The 20720-nt window shown below is 37.0% G+C and overlaps 4 protein-coding genes and 1 non-coding gene across 9 annotated transcripts; 4 read left to right on the top strand and 1 right to left on the bottom strand.

Annotated features, from left to right (window-relative positions):
• TRNAL-UAG lies at positions 139-218 on the top strand. The gene has a single exon. It is a non-coding gene; the product is annotated as a tRNA-Leu (tRNA).
• Positions 2869-6619, top strand: LOC18603895. 2 transcript variants are annotated; one of them, XM_007036138.2, is made up of 3 exons: positions 2869-3184; positions 3575-5654; positions 6017-6619. In XM_007036138.2, the coding sequence occupies exons 2-3, from the start codon at positions 3664-3666 to the stop codon at positions 6225-6227; spliced, it is 2202 nt and encodes a 733-aa protein (XP_007036200.2). In that variant the 5' UTR covers positions 2869-3184; positions 3575-3663; the 3' UTR covers positions 6228-6619. The 2 variants fall into 2 exon arrangements, with proteins under 2 accessions (XP_007036200.2, XP_007036201.2); XM_007036139.2 differs by having other exon boundaries at positions 3633-5654.
• LOC18603896 (pentatricopeptide repeat-containing protein At4g21300) lies at positions 6975-10005 on the bottom strand. Its single transcript, XM_007036140.2, has one exon. The coding sequence runs from the start codon at positions 9951-9953 to the stop codon at positions 7506-7508; it is 2448 nt and encodes an 815-aa protein (XP_007036202.2). The 5' UTR covers positions 9954-10005; the 3' UTR covers positions 6975-7505.
• On the top strand, positions 10101-15363 carry LOC18603897 (putative exosome complex component rrp40). 4 transcript variants are annotated; one of them, XM_007036141.2, is made up of 10 exons: positions 10101-10271; positions 10404-10478; positions 10566-10652; positions 10809-10865; positions 13274-13366; positions 14023-14095; positions 14199-14274; positions 14427-14517; positions 14743-14866; positions 14998-15363. In XM_007036141.2, the coding sequence occupies exons 1-9, from the start codon at positions 10221-10223 to the stop codon at positions 14860-14862; spliced, it is 723 nt and encodes a 240-aa protein (XP_007036203.1). In that variant the 5' UTR covers positions 10101-10220; the 3' UTR covers positions 14863-14866; positions 14998-15363. The 4 variants fall into 4 exon arrangements, with proteins under 4 accessions (XP_007036203.1, XP_017973456.1, XP_007036206.1 ...); XM_018117967.1 differs by having other exon boundaries at positions 10103-10271; positions 10394-10478; XM_007036142.2 differs by having other exon boundaries at positions 10108-10271; positions 10375-10478.
• LOC18603898 (transcription factor WER) lies at positions 17005-18591 on the top strand. Its single transcript, XM_007036146.2, has 3 exons — positions 17005-17268; positions 17393-17522; positions 18117-18591. Exons 1-3 carry the CDS (start codon positions 17139-17141, stop codon positions 18526-18528), a joined length of 672 nt encoding a protein of 223 aa, XP_007036208.2. The 5' UTR covers positions 17005-17138; the 3' UTR covers positions 18529-18591.

The raw sequence follows: 20720 nt of genomic DNA on the forward strand, positions 1-20720 counted from the left end.
TCTATTCTTCTCGTCGAAATTTGTGTGTGTCAAATATGAAGGTTTTCAATCAGAAAGGCAATTTTCATGCAACCAAATATTATTTACTTTCACAGTAGTAACAAGAGTTATTGTCTTAATATGCCATTTGCAGATAAAGACAGTTTGGCCGAGTGGTCTAAGGCGCCAGATTTAGGCTCTGGTCCGAAAGGGCGTGGGTTCAAATCCCACAGCTGTCAAATTTTTTAATAATTAATTAAACAAGAAAAGTAATCATTTGGTTCCAACAAAAGAATTATTTCCTTATTGAGGAGTAACAAGAGGAGAAGCAGTAATAAAGGTAGGGAGAGATGAAAAAAGGAAATCAATAAAAAAGGTGTGAGGGAATTTGATAGAAAAAAAAATTTTGTTTTTAATTTTATTAATTATTAATTTTTTTTAATATTTAAGTTTAAGTGTTTAAAGATTTTTAATTTTACCTTATTAATGAAGTGACAATATGCAAAAACTATATACAATCAATGCATCAAATATAAATTTTATTTTAACTGTAATATGTACTAGTAGAAGCATTAATAAGTCAGATCAAGTAAGACTAATTGACACATCTAAAAATTATATCTGAACTCAAGCCTCATCGATCTATATTATCAAAACATAAATATTTGAGTGGAGACAAATATCGTAGGGTACTCGATTACAAAATATCCGTTCTCATCCTTAACTCCTAACATAGTATTATTATTATTCATTCATAACCTTTCCTCTCCTTTATTAATGATTTTCACTCAAATTTTTTTTTTTATATATCAATTAAAACTAAGTGCTTAAACCCAAAGTGCCAAGTTTTGATTAATTTGTAAGTTGGATGAGAGTTGAAAGGTCTCTGTTTTGATTATTCAATTGTTGACTATGATTTCAGCTAATCTAGAAACATTGGTGCTCTATCATTCTTTGGCCTGCCAAAACACAACACCTACTTCACATTCCCTTTTCTTATCTTCACAAGTAAGACTTTGGGTGGCCAAAATCATCAAAAGATGATTTGAAAGAATAATAAATAATAATTAAAAAAAAGGGTTCAAACCCTAAGTCTAGGTGGTGGTCCAATAATTAAATTGAGTATCTTTATAGACCCCACTAGGAAAGATCATTGAGATATGTATATTTTTTTTGGGGTACTAAGTCCCATACTCCCATTATCAATGGGTACCAAACATCATTTCCCATCTTTTAAGCATTGTAAATTAACTCTCCAACCCCAATAATTATTCAAAAGGTTTTGCACCCTTTTTTACTTTTCCACCTATATAGTTCTTTTTCTTAACATGGTTTTAGGCTTTTAGCATCTGAAATTCTCAAAGGAATGTCAGAAAGTACTTGCAATAATGACCTAAAGTTTATTGTCTAAAGCCAAATGTTTAGGTGTCTTGTGATTTCGAGATCGATTTTACAAGTTTAATGAAAATAGTAAATATATTTTTAATTAATTAACGATAAATTTGTAAAAGAGAAGAGAAATGTCATTTATATAATTCTTTTTACAAAAGAGAGAGATTCGAGTTTTATTATTTAAATAAAAAATATGTACGTACTATTGAACCGAATATTCAAGTATGTGCTAATTTTAAATTATTATGATCACTTATAAATACCATTATTGTGATAGTAGTAGGACTAATACTAATCATACAATGAAATCCATTAAAAACAAGAGAGTATCGCTTTCCAATTATGGGCATTTACCATAGAGGGATCAGGCAGTGCATGAGCTCTGCCAATTGCTTCTTGGGCAAATACTTGCATTTCACAAAATTAGTAAATAAATAAATAAATGCTGTACACATGAAATGAAAATGGAGCCCAAGAAAAAGGGTGAAAATTAATAAATTACAATCATTTTGAAATAAATATACCAACAAACAGGTTCTCTACCCTGGATTGTTTGCATTTAAGAGCTTGTTTTGTTTGTCATCCTTTTCCCTTCTATATTGGTGTGATGATGAGCTAAAATTTTCACACACACCCACTCCTGCATGCCCTTTAAATGCATCACTCAAACTTTTTACTAACACTCACTATCCTCAGAATATGAAATGAAATCAATCAAAATAAAAATATTTTATTTTTATTAATATACATACCATTTTGGATTGATTTGAAAGGCAAAACAGCTTTTCTACCTTGAATGTTGCATGGTTGGATTTGAGGAAAAGAAAGTAGAAGCACAGTACTAATATGGGTTGATATGAATAATTTTCCAATGCAGGGTTTCACTAGGAAAGTTCTTTGAATTGTCTCCACCGACAAATATATATAACTTCCATAGGAGCCAAAGTTAACATAAAAAAGTACATGTACCCTTTGGTAGCATAATTGAGTGAGTGAAACACTGGAACTACATGCAAATCCTTGAAAAAAAGAAAAGGTATCACATCTGCTGTTTAAAAGTTGGTGTCACAGTGCTGCATGTCTTGCTTTCTGCCATGGAAATGAGAAGGAAAACAAAAACAAAAGAACAAAGAGAGTTGTGCTTTAGATTTTAGCTGTGAAACCCATCATCTTGCATAATTTAAGAAAAAGAAAAGAAAAGAAAAGGAAAAGACATAAGTTTGCTGGAAGTAGATTTCAAGTGTAAGAGAAGGGAAGCAAACTTCAGGACTGTGACACTTTGTCTATATAAAAGCTAACATGCCACCCAAAAATACAATGAAAAAGTCAAAAATGGCTTTCGAGTTTCGAATCCCAACTCAACTAAAGGGTATTCTCGTCCAACTGGAAACTACATGGACCATTAGCAACTTGCCACGTGGCAAGTTCCCATGGAAAACTGAAAAAACAGACAAGACACAGATTGGCAGTTGCAGTCCGAGCGGGTTTTGGGTTTGCGGAGAAGTCGCCTTCCCCCTTTTCTTTCTGACAGTCTAACCCCTGCAATCCACGACCCCCCACATTTTTATAGTATTGTCTTACAGCTTGATTTTCTCATTTTGCCCTTTGTCTTTCCCTGGATTTCCCTCTTCTGTCTCCCTCCCAAGACTCCAGCTTTTATTTATACCAAGCCTCCAAAAGGCAGATTTTTTCTCTGTGTATATAAATCTTTTTTTTTTCCTCCCTTCCCTGACTGTTGTCTTTATTATGTAAAACCCAGAAAAGATATCACCTTGCTTGTTGGTTTAATCATCTTCCATGGCTGTTTTTTGAGGTATTGTCATGGCTCTACTTTTTCCATTTTATACCCTTTTTTTATATCAGGTCAACTGCAATATTTTCTTGATATTTTGTGATATCATTTGTGGGTTTTGTTTGTTTTGTTGATTTGCATGATTGGTTTGCTTTATTTCTAGATGAGTTAATCAGTAGTTGGGGTGGATTTGATTCTGGAAGATCTGATTGAGGAACATTGACTTTTCTTACTATATTTGCTTTTGGGTATTAAGCGAGGTTTCAATAGGAATAGGTCATGATGAGTTTCTTAAAAGGTTGAACTTTTGATGTTATTACGGGGTTGTTGATATTGTTTCTGGTTATGTTTTGGTTTTATAGTTTGTATGAAGTTGGATATGTTGTGAAAATTTATGCTTTCTTCTGCTAGGATCTGGCGTTTCAATTGTTAGATAGGTTTGGTTTGTGTTTGAAACTTTCTGGTGCAGATAGAATTTTTGTGAGTTTGGTTACACAAAGATGCCCGGACTTATCATGGATGAAATTAAAGAAGAAGCAGTGATGAATGAAGTGAATGGGACTTCCGCACATATTAAGGAAAATTCAGTTTCGAATAAGTCCCCTAAGAGTACGCCAAGTCCACGAAGCCCTCATGGTGCAGATCACCCCATTAATGGGATGGTTCAGGTTGACACCTCCATTGAGCAGCTTTATGAGAATGTGTGTGATATGCAGAGTTCTGATCAGTCGCCCTCGAGGCAGAGCTTTGGATCATATGGTGAAGAATCTAGGATTGATTCAGAATTGCGCCATCTTGTTGGAGGGGAGATGAGGGAAGTTGAGATAATGCAAGCGGAGGATATGGATAAGCCTGAAGATGATACTCGTAGTAATTCCTCTTCTAAGAGGGGAAGCTCATCTAATGCTAAAAAGTCAGGGCAGTTGGACAAGACCCAATCTGCAAGTGTAAAATCCACTTCTTCAGGTCATGTGCAGAAAGTATCTCAGTCACAATTGGACTCTGAAGCATCGACAAAACCCAGTCCGAAGGGAAAAAGTCCGCCTGAGAAACCTCCCATCGACAAGCGGAACAGGAGTCTAAAGAAACCTAGCACAGGATCCATGAAGAAAGGAAAAGGGTCAAAGTTACAAAATGGATCCGAGGATGCATCTGAGTCAGGGTTAGGTAATCCTGATCTCGGACCATATTTGCTCAAGCAAGCTAGGGATTTGGTTTCTTCAGGAGACAATCCCCAGAAAGCTCTTGAATTAGCACTTCGAGCAGCAAAAGCATATGAACTTTGCGCCAATGGAAAACCCAGTTTAGAACTGGTCATGTGTTTGCATGTCACAGCAGCAATATATTGCAGCTTAGGCCAGTACAGTGAGGCAATTCCTCTTCTTGAGCAATCAATTGAGATTCCATTAATTGAGGAAGGCCAGGAGCATGCCCTTGCTAAATTTGCTGGTCATATGCAGTTGGGTGACACTCATGCAATGTTAGGACAGCTTGAAAACTCAATAACTTGTTACAGCACTGGTTTTGAAGTCCAGAAACAAGTTCTGGGAGAAGCAGATCCCAGGGTTGGTGAGACCTGCAGGTATTTGGCTGAAGCTTATGTTCAGGCACTGCAATTTGATGAAGCTCAGAGGCTATGTCAAATGGCTATTGACATTCACAGAGAGAATGGTTCACCAGCTTCTCTTGAAGAGGCAGCAGATAGGAGGCTCATGGGTCTCATATGCGAAACAAAGGGAGACCATGAAGCTGCTTTAGAGCATCTTGTTTTAGCCAGTATGGCCATGGTGGCAAATGGCCAGGAGGCAGAGGTGGCTTCTGTTGATTGCAGCATTGGAGACACATACTTATCTTTGGCTCGATACGATGAGGCTGTTTTTGCGTATCAGAAAGCACTCACAGCTTTTAAGACAACCAAAGGAGAGAATCATCCAGCTATTGGGTCTGTCTTTGTCCGGTTGGCCGATTTGTATAACAGGACAGGGAAATTAAGGGAATCAAAATCATACTGTGAGAATGCCCTCCGAATCTATGAAAAGCCCATGCCTGGGATCCCTCCAGAGGAGATTGCAAGTGGCCTCACGGATGTCTCTGCTATTTATGAATCAATGAACGACCTTGATCAGGCAATCAAGTTGCTACAAAGGGCTTTAAAAATATACGATGATGCTCCTGGTCAGCAAACTACAACTGCTGGAATTGAAGCCCAGATGGGAGTAATGTATTACATGTTGGGGAATTATTCCGAATCTTACAACTCCTTCAAAAGTGCCATTTCAAAGTTACGTGGATGTGGAGAGAGGAAATCTGCCTTCTTTGGCATTGCTCTCAATCAAATGGGGCTGGCTTGTGTGCAACGCTATTCTATAAATGAGGCTGTTGAGTTGTTTGAAGAAGCCAAGAGCATTTTGGAGCAAGCGTGTGGACCATACCACCCTGATACACTCGGGGTATGTAGTAATCTTGCCGGCACTTATGATGCTATTGGCAGGTATGCAACTTTTTTTGTTCTTTTATTCCTTTCCTCCCAATCTCATTTACATACATAATTGTCAAAATCCATGACACTCCACACTTCCCCCATTTTCCTTTTAAAAGAAATAAAAGGGAAAGATATGCAAAATACTTCTTTTATTTTTAGTTAAGTTATTAACTTTCAAAAAAAAATTGTAGTTAAGTTATTATTCCGCTGTCTTTCCCTAAGTTATGCTAGGTATAGTACACGTAATATGAATGTAGACAATATTCAACTGAACAACTACCATTCTACTTCATTCTGGCAGCTGATGAATTCTGAGTACAATTTTTAATGCTCTTTCTACCTTGTTGTTGTGATATATGCTATTAACACAGGTTGGATGATGCCATTGAAATCCTGGAGTATGTTGTTGAGATGAGAGAGGAAAAGCTTGGGACGGCAAATCCTGAGGTTTATGATGAGAAGAAAAGGTTGGCTGAATTATTAAAAGAAGCAGGAAAAGTTCGGAGCAGAAAAGCCAGATCATTGGAAACCCTTCTCGATGACAATCCTCCTAATGTAAATGGTGAGGGAATTAAGGTGTGATACGGATGGATTTATGTATTTATAGATGAACATGATGTATTATAGGACTCGTTAAAATGAGAAAAAGAAAGAAAGATAAAGAAGAAAAGAATAGATGTTTATCGGTTTTCTGTTTGATTCTTGGCATGGGGATGGTTATAATGGGTGATAAGGTGGGATGAAAAAACTGTCTAGCAGGGTTTTGGTTGTATTATTTATTGTAATTCTATATTGATTAAAGGTTGCTTTTAGATTATTTTTCTTATCATTTGTGAAGTAATTTATATTCAAACAGCTGAAGTATGGATCTGCTTGCTGTGATAAAGTAAAGATTCTTAGATCAGATGTCTGTAATAAGATGTTGTAATAATGGCAAACAAAATCTTATGATGTAATTCATCCTTTTTTATTCAGTTGATTGATTGCTAATCCTGTTATAAATTTTGTGAAGACCAGGGCCGCCTGTCTTGCAGGCTTGTGTTTCATGTCAATGTAGGTTTCTAGTTCTTACTTGGGCAAAGACAATCAATTCATGTCTGTTGGTTTTTTGGGAAACTAGTCATTCAAAAAAGAACTTGGTTGATTCTAGTTTGTGGTTGCTCTCTATTCCCCAAACTCTATTCCCCAAAGCAGCTCAAACAGTCATCATAAGCCCTACAAATTTCACTGAGAGAAGGAAAGAGAGTAGACATAGAGGCATCTTGAGACAAGTTAAACATTGAAAGCATTTCAAATATATTTAATCTGGATCGTTAACAGATTCAAGGATGTGTAAACTTCCCTTGTTCATTTAATCGGGAAACTCAATCCCTTGTTTACAGAGGTGAAGACTCTAGGCAGGACAATTGCTTTTTGCTTTTTCCCTTATACAACACTCAACTATCAAGTATCCACCTATAATCAAAAAGGAGATGGTTTTATATTCTCAGAGTCCTTGAAATGCATACAGGTTGAGAGCTCCGGAAAACCAACTGAACACCTAAATTTTGAAAAAGAAGGGTTAACAAACAAGCAAAATATACCCTCAAGTTCACCAAGAAAAAACGGCTAGCATGGATACGCTGAGAAGGGCATGTCACAGCTCAATCCATGAATGTCTCTACGTAAGCTATTATTCTTTTTACAGTCATCAGTCTCGTATCAGAGTCCCTCAATCGGCAGACAGCAACTAGCCGCCAATGATGCAGTAAAAACCTACCATTAGGTTTACAAGTGTTATCCAGTGGTCTGGTTTGGTTAAATTTTCTATGCACATGTTGCCAGCAATGCCAAAACATTGTCACTTCTAGCAAAGAGCCCTTAAAAATCCGCCTCATCAGGCACAACACTCCTTAAGGGTAAATTAGGAACATATCCTGCCCCTTCTATTTCTAGTGTTAAATTCTCTACCACAGCATATATCTCCTCTAATTGATGGTGTGAACAATCACCCGCAACAAATATATGAATGTTGTTATCAATGTCAATCCAACTGCATCCAGGCTGTTTTCTGAGCCCCATGTCTTTAATCTCTGATCTAACCTTAACAACTTCATTCGGTTTCCCCAAATCTTCATAAAGATTTGCAAGGAGGACACGATAACCAATGCTTGTGGCATCAAGTTTGAATATGTGATTGGCCACAACTTTAGCCAGCTTTTCATTGCCATGACTTCTGCAAGATCCAAGAAGTGAACCCCAGACACGATCATCAGGGTCACAAGGCATAGACATGATCAGATCATATGCCTGGTTTAGATGGCCGGCTCGTCCTAGAAGATCAACCATACAAGTATAATGCTCAACTTGAGGCTGAAGTTTGTATCCTTCAACCATGCTTTCAAAAAATTTACATCCCATAGCAACCATCCCAGCATGGCTGCATGCAGAAAGAAGGGCTGTAAAAGTTACATGGTCAGGCTTCATGCCTGCTCGTTTCATGTTTTCAAAGGAAACAAACATTTTGTCTGTATGGCCATGCATTCCTAAAGCAGATATTATCGTATTCCAGGATACTTCATTTCTTTCATGCATCTTCTCAAATATAATCCACGAGCTATTGATGTCCCCACATTTGGCATAAGCAGCAATTAGAGAATTGATCACAAGAACATTGGACATCCACCCTTGCCGTATTAAGAAACAATGAACCTCCTTACACAGAATCCTAACTGACAAGTGAGCACAAATAGAGAGAATACACGCAATTGTTACACTATTTGGTCTGATTCCCTCACACTGCATATCACGAAATGCTGCTAGAGCTTCATCAGCCCACTCATTCTGAGAAAATCCAGATATAAGGGAATTCCATGAGACCAAATCTCTGAGATGTAACCTAGAAAAAACATTTTGAGCAGACTCTATATCTCTGCATTTTCCATACATATCAACTAGGGCACTAGCAACATAAAGATCAGAAACAGATCCTGTTTTAACAGCTAAACAATGAATTTCCATGCCTTTAGACTTAAGAGCCAAGGACGAACATGCCCGCAACACAGCCAAAAGCATCAGAGAATCAGGGAAGCCATATTTCAACATAAAGTTATGGAACAATTCCAGTGCCACAATGGGACAATCCTTCTGAGCAGAATTTGATATAACTGCACCCCACATGACTGAGTTATCATTTCGAGATCTTCCGAAGATTTTCATACCAGCTTCAGAATGACAACATTTGAAGTACATCTCGATAAGAGCTGTTTCAATTCTTTTGTCATTTTCTAATCCAAATGCAAATATCAATCTATGGATTTGTTTTCCTATGCCTAAATCTGATAACTTTGAGCACAAAACTAGAACAGCCACTATTGTAGAAGAATCCGGTTGAATCCCTAACTCCAACATCTCAACAAATAATTCCATTGCCTTTGACAAACACTCGTTAGAAACATACCCTGTAATCATCACATTCCAAATCACAGTATTTCTTCTCACTGATTCCTTATTAATTATACTCTTGAAAACATGTTCCGCGTTCCTTACATCTCCACATTTCATGTACATTTCAATCAACCCACTAACCAAAAACTCATCACTTTCCAATCCATTTTTCACAACAAATCCATGAATCTCTCTCCCATGAATCCGTGACTCAATCGAAGCACATGAAGAGAGAGCAGAGAGACAACCTACCCGATTCGGGAACATCCCATGTTCCTTAACCATCAAACTAAAGATCATCAACGAATCCAAGTAATCCTCGGATTGACAAAACCCAGAAATCATTGAATTCCATGAAACGAAATCTCTTTCACTCATTTTATCAAACATTTTAACTGCATCTTTGATTTCCCCACATTTCCAGTACATTCCCAAAAGCGCATTCACAACATAAACATCAGCTAAAAATCCTAACTTTAAGACATGTCCATGAATTTGCCTGCTTCTTTTAACATCAGAAACCCCACCAAATGCTTTAATCAAACAAGGAAAGAACTTAAAATCTTGAACTTGGAAACCATTTTGAAGCATTCCAAGGTAAACCCTTATAGCATCTTCGAACAATCCATGTTCTGTAAACTCCATAATAAGCTTATTCCTTGAAAACCCATGTTGGTTTTGCGGTTTCTGAGATGGGTTTTCAGGGAAATTGAGAGACGTGAAGAAAGTTTGAGAATTGCTGGAAACTGAGAATGGCCTTTTGATAAAAGAAACATTTTTGGGATAATGAGGTAGCCCAGAAAACAATCGAAGATTTTCTTGATCCTTAGATTGACGCTGTATGTTGAATGAATGGCGATTGAATAGGTTCATAGCTTCCATTTTCTCCAATTCCTCGGAGACATCAAAAATCTAGTTCACTCTTAAACTAAAAGAAGCCCCTTTTTTGGGTTGACTTTTTGCCGGGACAGCTATAAAACGCTGCGTTTTATGTATGTCATAAAAGGGGTTTCCTCTTTACAGAGCTTCACCCTCCAAGCCCAAACTGAGAAGAAAGACTCCCTCCAATCCGCTCGTTTTGCAGCAGCGGCAGCTTCGGAACAGAGATATTAAGAGAATAAACCATATTCTAAAGAAGCTAAATTTTTAATGGAAAAGAAACAGTCAGGCTCGCCGCCTAGCCTCATTGATTCGACAGTGGTGAGTAATCTTTTTTCTGTATTTCTTCTTCTTTTTCTACCTCCCTTTCGATTTTTAATTTTTTCTTCAATTCTCCCTGTTTTTCTTCTTATGTATATAGAAGTTGCTGTTTTGTTTTTGAGGTGTGTTTAGGTTCCAGGGGATGTGGTGCTCGACCTCTCCTCCATGACCAACCAGACCATCATGCTAGGTGGTGGTCTCCGTCAGGTATCTCTCTCTCTCTCTCTCTCTCTCTCTCTCTCTAAGTTTCTTTAATGAATGATAATGAGAGTGGGGTGGGTTTTCTTGTCCTAGGATTGTGATGCTATTTCTGTGATGAAGGCTGGAACACTTAGGTTCTCAAAACCAAATAAGTACTGGGTTGAAAGTTCTCAGAAAAGGGTTAGTTTTCATGCTCTTTTAATTCCTTAATTATTGAGAAAAATGAGTGAACGCTGCATTCTTGATTGATGCTAGTAAAAGCTTTTGATTATCCCCACAAGCCCCTCCTTTTTTTTTAATATAATAGTATAATAATATGACTCTTTCTTTACACAGTATACTCCTTGCGTGGAAGATACTGTTCTTGGTATTGTGGTGGACTCGAAAGCAGATGTAAGTCCTTCCTTATTTGGTTGTTAGCTATATGTGAAATTGTTTTGTAATTGGTTGTCTTTTGTATTACATGCTGATATTCAAGAGAGTGAAATCAGTTTGGTTCTTTTCTTATGAAGTATTTTCAGTGGGTGGATAGATTATGCATAGGAAATTGAAAGTTTGGAGATTTTTTTTCTTCTCTCATGCTTGTCTGTATGGACAAGCTGAAGGTGAATAAGGACAAATGAAAGTCCAGCTATGCTAATAGAGCCTTATTGTAATTTGTTCGTCTATTTTATAAGATGATCATAGAGAAGTGTTGATGTACAATTAATAGACACTGACAGGAAATTTTGGAGCTTATTCTCAAGGATCAGATTGGAATTCCACAGATTCAATATGAAATTTTTAAGACTGATTTTATAAGAGTGAAAAAGTATAACCGTCTTTTGGTAGAATTTAATAGCACTTCATCAGTTGTTATTAATGCAGTAAATCTCCAGACAAGTAGAATTTCTGTCACATAACTGGCTTTTGGCTCTTACCTTTCTATCCTTCTTCATCTCCTCAACTACAAGAGAAGAATGCACTTGGAGTGGCAAAGATGGCAACAGGCCCATCATATGTGTGTTTGTCTTGCACCATGAGCAACCCGTTGGTTCTATATGAAAAAAGTTAACCATGATGTGAGGCCATTCAATGAGGTTAGTTGAGGACGTTTGAAGCTGAAAACTGGAGTATTTTGTATGGTGACAAAAGGCAATAGAGAGGACATATGCAATTAGATTTAATTTATTGAGAAATAACAACAAAGATGCATTCAAATCTCACTTCCTAATGCTGATGGTTCCAAGAGGTATTAGTGCCAAGATCAACTAGCTATATGGATTATGCACACTCGCTTGGGAAGTGAACTAAATTGCTACCACTGCCAAAAATTTCAAGGCCTATTAAAGCCAGAGAGTTGAGAGAGTATACTTAAGGAGAAGCACAAGTGATTCATTGGCAAGTTCTTATGAAGATTTTTATCTAATAACTATGACGTCTCACAAAAAGGTCTCCTGTCTTTCTCATAAGCTCCATGACTAAGTGCAAGGTTGGCTTTGATTTTCAGATTTCGGTAGCAGTCCCTCTATGATTTTTTTTCATTTAACCAGGCTTGCATTTCCCACCTCAATGGACAGATTTAATTAAACAAGAGTCTGTTTCCTATTGTATGATGAAGAGAGAATTTGACCATTGGTGCTGCACCTGTGGCATGCTGTTGTGCTTTCAATAGGGCTAAGCATCTGGGTAGTTGAAACCACCCAGGCAATGGTTTCCAGTGGTTTCGGCCGAAAAAGGTTCAGTCAATAGGCTCCAGTTGAAGAGTCTATTGATCGTGGCAGTTTGGGCGGTTGATCAGTTCAGCCGTCAGTGGGGAATCCTTCCCCCCAACCCTTATAAAGTGAAAGGCTAAGGTCTAATCTTTCTTTAACGTACTCTTTCTGATCATCCCTTCACTCTTTGCTTTGAGAACTACTCATGACTCTCACAGGGGTTTCAGCTGAGCTTCTTCCATGAAATCCATTGCAAGGACCTGAAACTACAAGGGCATACCAACAATTCTTAAAAAAGGTTTTCCCCTTTTTCTGTTGAAAGTGTTGAGAAATAATGGATGTCATCAAGGGTGATGCTATGACAACGTTTGAGAAGGAGATTAAGGTTGTTGTTTTTGAGGTTGTTTTGGTGATGTTTAATGTTTAGTAATGAAATCAAAGGTTTGGAAAGAAGAAGACCAATGCTTACAAACACAACTAAAACGTGCCAGGGATTCAACTGAAAGTTTTGAGAGGATGTCCATCAACGCCATGTTTGTTATGCCAAATTTGCTTTGCAACTGTTAGAACTGACCACTTAACCAACCGACCATGGTTGGTCACGGTTTGATCGGCTTCTCCTTTGGCTCAGTCGGTGGCGGTCGGTTCCACCACCCCCGTTGGCTTGATCGGTTGTGGCCTCCTCCACAACCGAGGCCAACTGAACTACCCAATGCTCCCCCTAGCTTTCAAGGCAATTGCTACAGCTTTGCCACTGTCAAAGTCCCCTTATGTAGTGTAAATTGTTTGGGTTTTGTGATTAAAGGCAAAAGAATGAAATTAGGTGGAGGCGATTATTTGGTGCTTCTTCTGTTCTATTCTTCAACTTGAAGTAACCTAACACGAGCAAAAACATTATTGCTTTCATAATTATATAATTATACCCGGTTTGAATCTGGTTGATTTATCATGTCCTCTCCAGTTGTAACAATCTGTATGTTGATATTAATTGCTTATATATAGATCCATTTTCCTTGTGTTTCATAATTTCAAAATCTACACATGCTTTTCTGAACTTCAAATTACCTTTTCTTATTCCTTGTTTTATTCTATGTTTTCCCCTTCCAGAATTTTCTTATTGACATCAAAGGACCTGTGTTGGCCTTTTTGCCTGTTCTTGCATTTGAAGGGGGGACCAGGAGGAATATACCGAAGTTTGAGGTGTGAACATATTCAGGTCATATGTATCTTCATTAATTGCAAAGCCATTGTGTTTTATCTAGATGTCCCTATGCTATATAGTAACTCGTGCACTGAAATTTATGGACTCTTTTCATAATTCAATCTCATTTTCAATGCGATTGATGGATTGTGTCTTTTGGGAGAGGTACATTACATGTTGAGGAAACTTTCCTTGCTAGGAGAAGGCTGCAAGCCTCCTTGTCTTACTTGAACCTTGGACCTTCCAGAATCATGCACAGCATCTGTGATTTATTGATGTACATGTAACTTTATCAAAGCTTTAGATGGCACAACTCCGAGCATTTTAGAGTGCATATTTATGCAGTCACCATATTTCAACTGAATTTCCTTTTTCTGGGCACCATTGCTCCACTGCAGCACTCTGTGTTCATTATCTTCTGTGAGATTAACATTCCATCATATCCAAAAGTGTTATACATGCTCACCAACTATGTTTTAAGATTAATGAAGGAAGCTTTTGTTAAAAACCCAAAGGATAAATTCTCACGAAATTTTAAGTTACATATCGGTAAGTGGTTTGTTTTTTGAATTTGTGTGTGTGTGTGTGTTTTCAATTTATAATGTAGCATCTTGTCTCAGCCCTGCTTCCTTTTGTATAACGCTTCTTGTTACAGGTTGGTACTCTTCTTTATCTCCGAGTTGTGAAGGCAAACTTTGGCATGAACCCTGAACTGTCCTGCACTGATGGTTAGTCACTAACGTGCTTTACATTTGTCAAAACAAATGCCATTTTTCCTTGTGAATGTCTTGATTTTGTGGACATTACCTTTGAAATCTTTATTATGTATAGCCAGTGGAAAAGCAGCTGAATTTGGCCCCCTCAAAGATGGATACATGTTTGAAACTTCAACTGGTCTATCAAGAAAGTGAGGCGCTATGTATTCATTTGAGATACTCTTACTTTTTTTTCTTACAGGGTCCATCTTAACTCTTTACAGGCATCTACATAGCTTTTAGGCTTTTCATTTGAGTGGAATAATAATTGACTTGGTCATTTTTTCTCCTTTCCATTTTGAAGGCTGTTAAGTTCACCAACATGTCCAGTTCTTGAGGCTCTTGGCAAGAAACTCTCCTTTGAAATAGCTGTTGGCTTAAATGGCCGGGTTTGGGTATGATCTTTGAGGCAGCAATTTTATTGCAGTTGGTTAAACAATATTTTAATTTCTGTATTTAATATGTTACAGTTCGTTTCTATTATTGGGCCAACTGAAAAACTCGATTTAGGCATTTTTTCACTTACTGATTTTTCCTTTTTTTTTTTAAAATAAAAGAAGTCAGTAAAAATTTCTCAACACTAACAGTAATTCTCCTTTAAAATTTGTACTATGTTCTAGGTGAATGCTGCCACTCCAGACACCATCGTCGTTGTTGCTAACGCAATCATGAACTCAGAATCCCTAAGTGGAGCGCAGCAGATAATTATGGTGGAGCATTTGCTTAAGAACATCCAATGATCAAGTTCGTTGAAAATTTAGTTTGATAACTCCTAATCTGTAGTATATAGTATTTCCTTGCTTTTGAATCCTTTTCGTCTGGTTTGTTTTTGTCTTCATTATGTGTCTGGCATAAATCTCAATGTTTTCATGCAGCTAGAGGACTCCATGGACATACTCGGAACGCAGTAGTTGTCAGGTTGATAAAGTTAGGTACATGTGAGAGACAGACACCATTCAAAGTTAACAATGACTGCCGTATCCATTGGCCTTATTTGCATTAAATGAGCAGTTAAACAGTCATTTTGACCTATTTCCCCCCCATGTACTCACTGAAGACTGATGAGTGAGTTATTATTAATGTATCATGGAAATCTTGGTTGTTGGCATTTGATTTTCTTTATCAGTTTTCTGCTGAACTTGTTAAAAGTATTCCAGCAGTAGCTGAGGCTTGAAGCTGATCAAAAGAACAGATTGTTCCATTGAATTGGATTCAATTTTCTATTTAAATTGCTTCTGATAGATTGTTGAATTGTTAAACCTGTAGCTTTAACATCATTCAGCAGTCCAGTCTAGATATTGTACATATTGTATACTACCAAACCTTTCTAGATTATTTTTTTTTCAATTTGTAAGAGGAAAATACCAGAGGGGCAAAGGAAAGTAGATGAATTTATACCTTTCCATTTTCGTCTGATTTTTTATGGAAACTGGTTTTTCTAATATTTTGAACAGATTTTGGAAGAAATATATTCGACAAAATCATTGTAATCGGAGATTGATTAAAAAAAATGAGGCCGAATTAATACATTTGATATTGAAAATTATTGAAATTTTCAATGAAAATTTCTATCAGAAATTGATCCAATATTCATTAATGAAAATACCACACATATGACAGAAATTGATAGATTATTACCTCTTTGTCTTGTTTTTATTCTCGTCAACTCATCGCTTGAACTGAAATTTGTCTACGACAAGCTGAAAACGAAGCTCCTGTCAATCTTTTAGTGGACAACCGAAACCTGAACCATGGTTTTCCCACCTGGTTCTTTACACCAGATTCAGAACAACAACTGCTAATTGCCCCCATGCAATCAATGCTCAAAACTGTCCCATTTCCATTCAATACAGCTCCTGCATTAAATACCCTTTAGTTTTTCATCCATCTCTCTCCATTGTTTCACTTTTCTTCTTGGACCATATCCCATTTTCTTCTAGTTTCTTGGAAAAGCACCAATAGGCACAGAACATTGCATGGAATAACTTCTGTTTCAGGAGGTTGTAAGCTCCAAAGTCAAGAATTTTTTGCTTGGATGAGTCACGGGTTTGTAATCAAAATTGTTGCAGAAACTTATCTGGTTTTTCCATATGAAAGAAGGATCCAATTCCATTGAGTAGAATAGGTTAAAGAGTAGTAATCAGTAAAACTATTTTCTCATCGTTTCTTTTTATGTCTAGCACCGGCAATGAGTTGGTAAAATGTTGTCTTGTACCAACAAAATTTGTTCTAAATGACTTCATGGGGTGTCTGTCTGATAAAATTATCTGTCTGTATCACCTGACCCGGATTTCTTGTTATGTCTTTCAACTTTGCATATTCACCAGATTTCTTTCACTTCTGCCCTTACTTATACCAGGAAGTCAAAAAGCAGGAATATTTCTTCTACCTCGCAGTACTGACCCTAGCTCATTGTCACGGTAAATTGAGAAAAAGGAAAAGTGGGGGATGTGACCCCATTTTTGAACAAAGATACAGGAAAGGAACACTAACATTCACCTAGATTTCACATTTCTGATCTTTATTTAGATGGATGATGGCCTCAAGCTGAATTACCTTGAGAGTGACTTTTAGCCATTTTCCAGAGAAAACAGTGTGCATAAACAGCTACTTAGATATTATTAATAAAGCCCGTCTACTTTCTGTATTTATTTTATTTCTTGTAAGTATTATTAATCGAGCTCCAGTGAGTTAAAGGTAAAATATTTATATTCAATTTTATAATCGTACACATCAAAATTAAAGATACCCCTTCCACCGTTCCTGACCAAAGGGCAGGTTCCTACCCTACACATGGGCCATGGCAACCCTCTCCTGGTGTGTCCCTAGAAAAGCCAGCCCACCACCACACAAAGATCATCCTTCTTAAATTTCATCACTATCACACTGTTACACAACTATATAAGCAGCAGGCTACTGCTAACGAAACTTCCCAAATTATCTAAGAGCACTTCCCACTCTCTTTTTCTTCTCTTTCTCTTAGAAATAAAAGAGCCCAGGCTACTTTTTAGCTGCAATGAGCGATATGGAAGAAAAGAGTAGTGAATATAAAAAGGGGCTGTGGACAGTGGAGGAGGATAGGATTCTAATGGATTACGTACGGGTGCATGGCAAAGGGAAATGGAATCGGATTCCGAAGATTACAGGTTAGCTGGAACAAAGCTGTTAATTTTCTCTAGAAGGAAGCTGTTTAAGTTGGCGTGGGTGGTGGGGGTGTTGTATGGCTAGAAACTTACTAAATCTGACTGTTTCTTGTCACTCTGGGTGCAGGGTTGAAGAGGTGCGGCAAAAGCTGCAGATTGAGGTGGATCAACTACCTTAGTCCTGGTGTTAAGCGTGGCGATTTCTCTGAGGAAGAAAATGACCTTATCATTCGCCTTCATAATCTCCTTGGCAACAGGTTCGTACAATTTTTTTTTCTTCTTTCAATTTCAGGCCAAAAGAAGGCGGCTAAACACAACCACCCCCTTTTCCAGGCCCCTTCTATACCTCTAGTTCATATGAGAGTGGTGTTCAAGAAATCTCACATCTGTTGAGTGCTTATATCAGAGCAAGCACTGCTCTTCCCATTGTTGTATCAGAGGAGATACCGTACTTTCCCGTTGTTATTCCTTTCGTGATATGTTACCACGTGACAAGTGTCCTTTTACTTGTCCTTCCGTCCTAAAAGTTTAATATTGCTTTTAAGTATATGTTAATTCTAGCCCCTCCCCCTTTTGTTTATTCTTTCTCCTGAACAATCCTGGTTACCACTTTTGATTCCACCAGTAACCAAGGTTGTCTTTACAATTATGAGCTTTTGCTTGGTGGGAAGATCATTATTGGCAAATATATGCCATTTCTACACCAGTGATTATTGTCATCTATTTACAAACATTGTAATCACGGTGTACCTAATATACATACTTATAGCTGCTATACACAAATAGGGGACTGTTTACATTGTCATTTACTGTTCACACATATACTGAATTCAATCACTCTTACCTTGAAGGTGGTCCTTGATAGCTGGTCGAGTTCCCGGACGAACAGACAATCAAGTGAAGAATCATTGGAACACTCATTTGAGCAAGAAGCTCGGGATCAAGAAGGAAAAAAATAAAGTTAGCGTTTCTTCACGAATTACGATTAAAAAATCAAGGCAAGATTTCAGTACATCTTCGAGTCCAAATTCTAAACTTCCCCATAGCTGTGATGGCGGAGGTCATGTGAACCCGAAGGTGATTATGACATCAGATGGGCACTCTCAAAATGCAGTTGATTGTGAGGGTGCACAAGGGCTGGTTGCCATTACTGATGACTACGAAAGCTCTTCTTGGTTTTTCCATGACGAGCTTAAGTCGCATACACCCAATGTGATGGAGTTCCTAGATGAGTCTCTTGATTTTGTTTGGCTTGGCTTGTAAACAACAATTTCCCCTTCTTGTAATCTCATAAGCTCCTTAATGAAAACAGATTTTTAGGTCCAATTGGTGCACATATATAAATATTTCATGCATATATATGATCTTAGTTTATACAGTAAAAAATAAATAGATATATAGTCTCTATTATTTTGTCTGAATTGCATGTGCTAGTCACATGCCATTATTCATCAAAGGCATTAGCCATTCGGCATAGATTGGGCTAAGCCATGGCTATAGCCTTCCAAACAACAATTATTGATGATCTTATTGCAAATTAGATACCCGAGGTTAGGGTAGGGAGAGATAGAAAGATGATCTTATTGCATCAAGTTTATAGATACCAATACTTAATCTTAAACATAATATAATTAATTTCTCGTTCATATTTTGGACCAACTTAAATCTAGCTGTTTCTTTTGTTATAAAAGTATAACTTATGGTATTTAGTTAAAAATAATGTTTTACACATCGCAAATGTCACAAGTTAGTATAAATATATAAAAGATAACACTTTTGAAAAAAGAATAATCTTTATATGGATAATCTTATCTTTTTGACACATACTTTTTAAACAAATTAAATCATCAACCGTAAGTCCGAAGGAATTAATTAATGTGGTGGTACCCTCATTGACCAAGAATCCTTCGTCAATGTGTCACATTGATTGTACCAGTCTGAAAGACTGGTGGATATTAATGTCGTAAAATGCTATCTGCCAGGGAACCACCCTGAAATTCATCACAAGAGCTTTTATAGCAGAAAGGCCAAGTGCCTCCGATAACAAATTGACCAGGAAAACATCAATCTTTCCAGGCTTGGCATCGGCTTTACCCACTGTATATACTTACCGTTCCTTTTACCTTTTGTTTTTTTCTTCTTGTTTGGGCGCTATCATCATCAATGATCATTGGACTGTTGAAATTTTTCACACAATTGTTTCCTCCCCTCGTGATCATCCATTCTCTTTATGATCTACAAAGTAATTGAGATAGATAAAAAGGCACAGAATATGGAGGAGAAATGTTAATTTGGAAATCTGAGAGGAAAGAGGGGGAATCTTTGCTTTTTTTTTTTTTTTTCTACATAATGGTACAAATCCCAGATTGCATGAAGACAACAAGAAGGGGCTTAGACCCATCAAAGCCATGGCACAAAAGGTTTCATCAACACCACCATGGCCTTTCTGCCAAGCAGCAGAGGGGGATGGGGCATGGACATTGTTGTCTGATACGGCCAAATTAGACAGCTTCTGTTTACAAATTTGCTTTTGAATGTGTCATCTACACCACTCAACAAAACTTATCGCTGCTTTTGAAATAATGTACATAAAGTTGCCTGCTCACATTTATTCTACCCAATTTCACTTTCAAAGACAAAATCATTCATACTGAGAAAGTCATAACAAGAAAGAAAGGAAAAATAAAGTGGGTTTGTTTCTGTGCTCTGCACAACAATAAATTTTGAGGGAGATAGGTTTCTGGCACGTTGTACACTCACATTTTCATGTGGTAACAAAGGCCCTTTCACATATCATCAAATAGGACCTTTAACAAAGGTCCTATTTATTTATTTTTTTAATAAAATAAATTGAATTTTTATTGATATATAACAAACAATTTAACAGATAAATCGCAAAAACGGATCTTAATTATAAGAAAAATCCTACAATAAAAACTATTCAAAAACAACCAAGTAATACCCAAGGATTAATAATCAGCATACAAAACACTAAAATAAACTTGACATTATCCCCACCATTACCATCTTTATATATATATATATATAAAGATTGTTGGTAATTAATTGTATGATTATGAATTTGAGGACAAAGGTAAAGAGTTTTAGATACTGTGAAGCATAAGAAATAATATTATATTTTTAATTGATAAGACAGTTAATAAAAATTAATCTCTTTTTCTCTTTGGATAACATTAGATAACTTTGTTAAGTGATGTTCAAATGATATGAACATTTGACCTTGTAATTGATGTAATGATAGGTAATCATGGTGCAGCACATTAATTTCTCTCATAATATGAACCAGTGGAGAAGTGCCTGACCAAAAAGGAGGGGACATTGGGCGGCTCAAACCTTGTAGAGGAAGGTGGTGGTCCATTGAACCATGTTGATTAGGATAATTTGCTGTCCACATCAAGGTTGGAAAGCAGATTAAGATCATGCATGTGCTTGCA

Source organism: Theobroma cacao, chromosome 3 (genome assembly GCF_000208745.1).
Source record: "Theobroma cacao cultivar B97-61/B2 chromosome 3, Criollo_cocoa_genome_V2, whole genome shotgun sequence".
Taxonomy (NCBI): Eukaryota; Viridiplantae; Streptophyta; class Magnoliopsida; order Malvales; family Malvaceae; genus Theobroma; species Theobroma cacao.

Coding starts and splice junctions, on each gene's coding strand:
- LOC18603895 (XM_007036138.2), top strand. CDS start 3,664: ATGCCCGGACTTATCATGGATGAAATTAAAGAAGAAGCAGTGATGAAT. Junction 5,655..6,016: donor ACTTATGATGCTATTGGCAG/GTATGCAACTTT, acceptor CTATTAACACAG/GTTGGATGATGCCATTGAAA.
- LOC18603896 (XM_007036140.2), bottom strand. CDS start 9,953: ATGGAAGCTATGAACCTATTCAATCGCCATTCATTCAACATACAGCGT.
- LOC18603897 (XM_007036141.2), top strand. CDS start 10,221: ATGGAAAAGAAACAGTCAGGCTCGCCGCCTAGCCTCATTGATTCGACA. Junction 14,096..14,198: donor TGAACTGTCCTGCACTGATG/GTTAGTCACTAA, acceptor TATTATGTATAG/CCAGTGGAAAAGCAGCTGAA. Junction 14,518..14,742: donor GCTTAAATGGCCGGGTTTGG/GTATGATCTTTG, acceptor ACTATGTTCTAG/GTGAATGCTGCCACTCCAGA.
- LOC18603898 (XM_007036146.2), top strand. CDS start 17,139: ATGAGCGATATGGAAGAAAAGAGTAGTGAATATAAAAAGGGGCTGTGG. Junction 17,269..17,392: donor TCGGATTCCGAAGATTACAG/GTTAGCTGGAAC, acceptor CTCTGGGTGCAG/GGTTGAAGAGGTGCGGCAAA. Junction 17,523..18,116: donor CATAATCTCCTTGGCAACAG/GTTCGTACAATT, acceptor CTTACCTTGAAG/GTGGTCCTTGATAGCTGGTC.